This window comes from Arachis hypogaea, chromosome 4 (genome assembly GCF_003086295.3).
Source record: "Arachis hypogaea cultivar Tifrunner chromosome 4, arahy.Tifrunner.gnm2.J5K5, whole genome shotgun sequence".
Lineage (NCBI taxonomy): Eukaryota > Viridiplantae > Streptophyta > Magnoliopsida > Fabales > Fabaceae > Arachis > Arachis hypogaea.
The window spans coordinates 7,293,804-7,301,516 of record NC_092039.1 but is presented as its reverse complement, the minus strand read 5'-3'; the positions used below and the strand labels follow the sequence as shown (position 1 = coordinate 7,301,516).

Below are 7,713 nucleotides of genomic sequence, written 5' to 3'. Positions count from 1 at the left end.
TTAATTCATAATCTTTAAAGGATTAATTTAATTGAAATTTTTTTTAGGAACGAATTTAAAGAATGTCTCATTTTTTATGGACTAATTTGACTATTATCCCTATGATATAAAGATAGGTTATTATGAAGAAATAAGAATATAATGAGAATCCTATGACAAAATGTAAAAATAAAAGATTGTGCTCGAATCGTGTGAAATAGCCACGTAAACCGACTTGATATCATAATAGAAAATTAAAAGATTAGCAATGCATCTAAAAATTATCTTTAATTCTGTTTTAATATATTACTAATAGATAGATTGAAATAATTTTTCCTTCAAAAATTGTATTGTGATTTGTCTGCTATATTATGATTTTGTTAGGGTATTGAAATGTCTCTCGATCTCTTTTTCTTCCATTTCCTTTCTTCTATTTTGTCCTTAACCAAACAAAATCAAGGTTCTGAAAATCGGATCGGACCGGCCGGTTCGACCGGTTTAACCGCGAACCGATGATGCAAGCGGTTCGATTCTCCTTCAATAACCGCCTATGAGGGAATCGCTAAAAAATTGGTGAACCGGCCGATCGGATCGGTGACTGGCCGGTTTCTCTAAACGACGCCGGTTTCAGTTGGTTTGAAAATGAAACCCGATTACCCGACCCGACCCAGTCTGAAAACACCCCCCTTCTTCCCCCGACCCCCATTCGTTCTTCTCAATCTCACAACGAACCCTAGCACTCTGAAGTCTGAAGCATTCCCAGCCCAGTAGCCCTCCATCCGTCGTCGCCGCGGTGCTCAGGTCGTCAGCGCCACCGCCTGGTTCTCAGCACCAGTAGCCCTCCATCGTCGCCTGGTTCCCAGCCCAGTAGCCCTCCATCGTCTTCGCTGGCCTCTCGAACCAGGTGAGTGCCTCATCGTTCTTCATCTTCTCTGAACTTCGAATTCCTCTTCAATTTGTGTTCCATAATATTAATTCTTCAATTCATCTTGGGTCTTGGGTCTTCAATAATTCGGTCTTCTTCGGTCTTCAATAATTCATCTTGGGTCTTCGTCTTCAATAATTCATTAATTCTTAAAATTAAATTAATTCCAATTTCTATTTTATTGTATTTCAAATTCACCCTAGGGGTTTTTTTTCTCCTCAGTTGATAGTTTGATACAAAAACATGAAGACGTTCTTAGTTTACCCGTTACGCGATTTTTGTTCAATTTATTGCTGTTTTAGTGTTTTGCACTTTTGCTGCTTTGTAAATGTTAATTTGTTACTCTGTTTTAAGTTGTTACTTTGTACTTGTTAATTTGTTCCTCTGTTTTGTGAATGCTGGAAATTGAAAACTTACTCTGTTTTGCACTTTTGCAATATTGTTGAATGGCTGAATGCTGTAGGCACTAGGCAAAATTGCTGTAGGCAGAATTGCTGATATGGTCTTGTGTTGTGGTTAAGAACATACTGTTAATTTTCATTGTGTTTGGCTCCTGCTTTAGGTTAAGAACATGGTTAATTTTCATGCTGTTAATGTTCATTGTTAATTTTCATTGTTAATTTTCATTGTGTTGTGGCTGTTTGCACCAAATTGTGGCTTTCAGTTAAGGGGGCTATGCCATTGGATGAAGGGTTGGCAATTAGATTCAATACATCTAATGTCATCAAGTGGAAGGAAGCAAAGCTGCAAAAGAAAACCAGGGGTTGCAAAATACAAAAATAAATTGAAGGTAGCTGGTATACATTTAGTTTGATCAATGCTGATTTACTGATTTGAGGTTAGTGGAAAGTTGAGTCTGTGTTACTCTTTCAGGGATTTGAGGTTGAATTTGTGATTTGTGATTTCTTGGGTCTTTTGTAATGCTGCTGATTTGAGTTTGGAATTTGTGATTACTGATTGGTGACTTGTTAAGCTGCTGTTGTTAACTTGTTATGCACTTATGCTGTTGTTTTGTTATGGAATTATGGCACGGAGTGTTTTGAATTTGTGATTTGTGATTAGTGATTTTGTTATGCTGCTGTTTTGAATTAATTTAAGGGTGATTATTTGTTATGCTACTGTTTTGAATTAATTTAGGAGTGATTAATGATTATTTCTAGTTGTATTGTTGTTGTTTGCACCATTGCTCTTTTCACTATTTAACTTTGTATTTTGATAAGATCATATGGATTTGGTTGACATTTTATATAATGTTTTAAATTTGGAAGATATTTAAGATTTATATTAGACTATAATTATATTTTATGATGTTTAATTGTTTATATATAATTTATTTATTATTTTATTCTGAAACGGTTCTTCCGGTTGAACCGGTTGGATCAATAAACCAATAAACCAGTAACGAGAGCGATTTGATGACCGGTCCGGTTTTCCGAACCTTGAACAAAATCCTTAAAAAAGTTTTGTTTTCTTTTATCTCAAAAAAAAGAGGTTAGAGACTACAAAAGTTTATATGCAAACAACTAATGCAATACTTTCTTTTTTGGACATTTCTAGGACTAAGCCCAAATCCTATCTGAACCCATAACCCAACCCGCCCAATGCAATACTTTCTTTTTTTTTGGACTAAATGCAATACTTTTTTGTCTCTGAAAATTATCGTTATCGTACTATGTGTGCCAAAGTGGGAAACTGTGAATCATGTTTTATATGATTTTACAAAGCACCTTAAAACATAACAATAGTAAATAGCCTATGGATAAACAAAGAACACTTAGGCCTACAAATTTGAAGGCCTTCAATAACAAAAAAGAGATAAACAATGGATAAGGCCCAAAGCCATTAGACACTTGTGATAGAGACGATGGGGTAGGGGTTTTGTGTCGGGCGGGTGGGGGTTGGGGCTCGGGTCTAGGCTCAGCGCAAGACAAAAAAAAAGGGTTCTCGAGACATTAAATATTTAAATTAGGAGGTGGAGTGAGAACTGGAGCAGCGCCGGAGCAGCAGCGTTTCTTCTCCCTCCATCATAGCTGGAGCAGAGTCGAAATAGCCGCGATTCTTCTCCTTCCATCATCCCTGGAGCAGCAATTTTCGTCGTCTTCCATCATCGCCACAGTAGCCGTCAGCAGCAGAACACCGTGTCGAAAAACAAAAAACGACGACGGTGTGATGGGGAGAAGAAACGGTAAAAGGTCACTGCATGGAACCCTCCGCCGCTGGCTGGAGTCGTGCATGTCCAGTCACTCCACTGTCGATGATATCGTTAACCACCTCCGCTCCACTTACCCCGATTACCAACGCACCAAGCACCAAGCCCTCACTCGATTAGTTCAACAAGTCCTCGAGCCACGTTCCAAACACGCGACCAAAGTCTCTGCCAAGCGCAGCGGCCACAATGGCGACGAAGAAAGTGGTCGACGCGCGCTCCGAAAGAGACAGAAGAGAGTCGACGAAGGTGAAGAGAGGTTGCAGGGCGACAAAGAAACTCAGGGTTCTGCATCTTCCTCCTCTGCTTCAAGCTTGAGCGCGTCCGGGAGCAGCGGCAGTGAGGATGATGATGGCAGCACAGTGTCTGTTTCGACATCGGAGGACGCAAAATACCGGGAGAAGTACGAACCTGCTGTCGATTTGATGAAGACGATGCTGCGGAAAGCGTATACTCCTACGAAGGATGATAGTGCGAGGAAGATGAAAAACGTCGTGCAAGATAAGAACGTTGAAATGGAGGTCGCCAATAGTGACAAGGCTACTAATGAGATTTGTGCTAAGAATGGAGGCGGAGGCAAAGTGAAGGCGGCGTCGAATTTGAAGGGTTCCGTTTCAAATGGCGACCATGGTGGTGGCAGCTTTGTTAAGGTGAAGGCAGGACCTAGGTTAAGTGATTTGGGTGGGATGAATGATCTTCTGGAAAAGCTGGTGGAAGAAGTGATTGTTCCATGGTATTATCCTGAGCTTCCAAGAAAGCTATGTCGTACTCCTACTACTGGAATCTTGCTGCATGGGCCACCCGGTTGTGGCAAGACCACACTGGCTCACGCCATAGCTAATGAGACCCGTGTTCCCTTCTATCCGATATCAGCTACTGAGTTGGTTTCTGGAGTATCGGGTATTTCGTTATCATTTCCTTAAACTTGAGGTTTCCTTTCTTTTGTTATTAGACACCAATTACAGGCACTGCTTATTTTTTTTACTCTTTCGTCCGATGAATTGTTAAGGTGCATCTGAAGAGAATATCAGAGAGCTTTTCGCTAAAGCATATAGGACTGCCCCATCAATTGTCTTCATTGATGAGATTGATTCAATTGCTTCGAAAAGAGACAATTTACAGCGAGAGATGGAGAAAAGAATTGTAACACAGTTACTTGCCAGCATGGATCAATCAAATAGGCATATGCAATCCGCTAATGGTTTGGACAGTTCTAATGTTCATCCCAGTTATGTTCTTGTAATTGGAGCTACAAATAGGCCTGATGCTCTTGACTCGGCCTTGAGAAGGCCTGGGCGGTTTGATCGGGAGTTTGTTCTTGGCATTCCTGATGAATCGTCGAGAGAACATATCCTCTCTTTGCTCACTCGCAATCTTCCACTTCAGGGTTCATTGGATCTAAAATACATAGCCAGGTCTACACCAGGATATGTCGGTGCTGATTTGGCAGCCTTGATTACGGGGGCGTGTAATTTGGCCTTGAAGAGAATTATTTCCAAAAGGAGAGGGGAACATGAGACAAGTTATCTTGGAGACTGGTGGGGCGAACCTTGGCCTCTTGAAGATATGGATAAGCTTGTCTACACAATGTCTGATTTCCAGGTGCTCTAGATTTGTTTCTTTGTTTATTTTGTCTTATTATTAGTTGCTATAATGTTATTATAATTGTTAAAAGTGTTACTCATATTTACGGGGTATACATTCAGGAAGCTTTGAAAATTGTACAACCTTCATTAAGAAGAGAGGGCTTCTCATCCATTCCTGATGAGAAATGGGAAGATGTTGGCGGCCTTGATTATTTAAGGAAGGAGTTTAAAAATAGAATAATAAGGCCGATAAAATATCCTGAGGTTCATCAGGTAATTTTTTCAAAGTACACTTCATTTCCTTGTCCTAAAGTCTAATATAGAGAAAAATTGGCTATTAGATTAAACGAGCTCTTCCTTCCAGTCTTTCATATTCTCGGATAGTTGGTTTGGTAGCAGTCTCTTAATTCTTGCCTTAATTGCATTTTGTCATCTGAAAATTAATGGATTGATTTTTGCCTCCCCTTTCCTTGAAAATGGTGGTTAGTTGAATTTCATAGGTTGGTTAATGTTATTGGATTTATCTATTTCAGGCATCTAGGTTTGCAAATCAGACGGGAATTTTACTTTTTGGGCCCCCTGGTTGTGGTAAAACTCTTATTGCCAAAGCTGTTGCCAATGAGGCAGGAGCTAATTTCATTTATATTAAGGTTTGCCTAAATACTTCATCTTACCTTATTCATTTTTGGTTTTGCTTCACGGGGACTTACACTATATTGAATAAACCATTATTTTAAATTGCTATTGTTGAATTATTTTAGGGGCCTGAGCTCTTAAATAAATTTGTTGGAGAAAGTGAGAGAGAAATTCGACTAACGTTTAGTCGTGCAAGGGCATGTTCACCCTGTATATTATTTTTTGATGAGGTTGGTTATTTTATCTCTCGATGAATGTTAACTATAATATTTTGACACAAAATTGTCTGACCTAACTATAAAAGTAATTTCTTATGTATTTATTCATTCATTGAATCATTGTTAAGTGCAAGTATATGTGCACTAGAGGGGGTCGTCCCCCAAGTTAGTACTCAGTAAACAATTTATGTACAAGACCTGTGCTTTATATATTAACTTATGTTGCCTATATGGAGTTCTAATTTGAGTACGTTTGGTCAATTTGTTTGAAAGGTGTGTAAGGATCCCAATAGGTAGCGACTTAGAGAAGTTTGTCATTATAAATAAAGTGTAGGACTATAGGAGAAATGAGTTAAGGTCATGTAGAATAGAGTACCATTTCTATCCATAAAGATTCATGATGTTGATAATTCTACCTATGAATAAATAAAATTGTGTAACCATGAAAGATGGAAGTTGTTATTGTTATCCATAAAAGTTGGGAATATTGACAAAATGTATACATGAATAAAATTAACGTTTCGATATTTTTATCGCGTAGAAACCATCTTTTGTGGGTACAAAACTAATTTCGTTAATTCATGGTTAATATTTTCAGTGTTTTATAGTTAGAAATGGTAGTTTACTCGGTCATTTATTGAGATTAGTCTCTTTCTAGAATTCGAAATCAACTCTTGAATTAGGTTCCTTGTATTCTGTTACATTGATTTGGGAATAATACCTGTTATCTATCACTATTCAATTAACTTCAGGTGGATGCTTTGTCAACCAAACGTGGTGCAGAAGGTGGATCAGGCATTGAACGAGTAGTGAATCAGGTCAAACAATACTAATTATTGGATAAATAATTCTGATATCATTAATATTAAAAAATGGCATTATTATTTGCAACTGCAGTTACTAATTGAGCTAGACGGTGGGGGGCAACGCCAAAATGTTTTTGTCATTGGTGCAACAAATAGGTAAAATTTTATTTGTCATATCTATTTAGTTATTTTTGTTTCCATCTTATTGCAGTGAAGTAAATTTCTCATTTTATAGGCCTGATAGGATGGATGAGGCTCTCCTCCGTCCTGGTAGACTTGGTAAACAACTTTACGTTCCTCTGCCAAGCACTGACCAGCGGTTTTCAATATTGAAAGCTCTTACAAGGAAGGAGCCTGTTGATCCTACTGTGGATCTGGGAGCCATAGCTGAAGCGTGTGAAAATTTTAGTGGCGCAGACCTTGCTGAATTGGTTTGTCCCTGTTTTATCTTTTCCTGCTTGTTTTAATAATCCTTTGAAGGAGGAATAATGGGGGAAGTTGTCATTTTCTTGATGATACAGGTGGATGAAGCAACTCGTGCTGCTCTTGATGAGAAATATACCGCAGTTGAAGAAGCTTTGACCTCAGTTGAAGCCTCTAGTGATACTTATACTTGCAAGCCAAGACATTTTGATATAGCACTTAGTAAGGTCTTTCCCTCTGTGTCTCCCGCGGTATGTCCCATTCTTTTATGTATCTCTCTTTCACACATTAAAGCTGCTGTCTTACCGAGTAAACTAAGGAACTTGTTTCATTTATTTGAATCAGAAAAGGCGTAGGTATGAGCGCTTAGCAAAGCATTTTAAAGCATCATGAGGATCATGGCACTGATTGTTTTAGGATATATAACCCCTCCTTGTCTAGTCGACTTAAACTTGAGCACTTCAAGTAGTAGCACTACAAGAAAATGTGTATTAAAATATTTTTTAGCTGGAATATTTTTAAGTTTTAACACTTATTTCAGGTTATTTTTTTGTGATAATATGTTATTAATATTTGAAAGTTATTGCCTAGTAAGTCAAACATGGCGGTGTTGCTTCCTAGAACCAAAACTATAGATTTATCTGGCAAAAAAAATGGGTTGCTAATACAGTGCAAAGTAAGAGCTTCCTCGACTTAAGATGATTTACTCAGTATTATTAAAGTATGCTGCACAGATGTATACTCTTATTACATTTAATTTATTTTAAAATGAGTTTGATTGGAGTTGTTTTTGCTTATATTGTTTCTCATAAAGAAAATAATCAAATTTGTAAATCTCAAGTTGTCATTTTTTAAAAAATGGGGAGTAGACAATATCTAACAATATGAAAGGCTTGATAATTACTTATAGTTGTAGAATATTTAAAACAACGGG

General features: G+C 37.9%; 1 protein-coding gene across 2 annotated transcripts; it reads left to right on the top strand.

Annotated features, from left to right (window-relative positions):
- The first annotated feature begins 696 nt into the window (after positions 1–696).
- On the top strand, positions 697–7,379 carry LOC112796082 (cell division control protein 48 homolog C). Of its 2 annotated transcripts, none has more exons than XM_025838357.3 (12): positions 697–883; positions 1,569–1,742; positions 2,462–4,010; positions 4,120–4,712; positions 4,817–4,969; positions 5,230–5,346; positions 5,458–5,562; positions 6,303–6,368; positions 6,448–6,512; positions 6,592–6,787; positions 6,878–7,030; positions 7,125–7,379. In XM_025838357.3, the coding sequence occupies exons 3-12, from the start codon at positions 3,074–3,076 to the stop codon at positions 7,170–7,172; spliced, it is 2,433 nt and encodes an 810-aa protein (XP_025694142.1). In that variant the 5' UTR covers positions 697–883; positions 1,569–1,742; positions 2,462–3,073; the 3' UTR covers positions 7,173–7,379. The 2 variants fall into 2 exon arrangements, with proteins under 2 accessions (XP_025694142.1, XP_072091041.1); XM_072234940.1 differs by having other exon boundaries at positions 703–883; positions 1,569–1,694.
- The last annotated feature ends 334 nt before the right edge of the window (positions 7,380–7,713 follow it).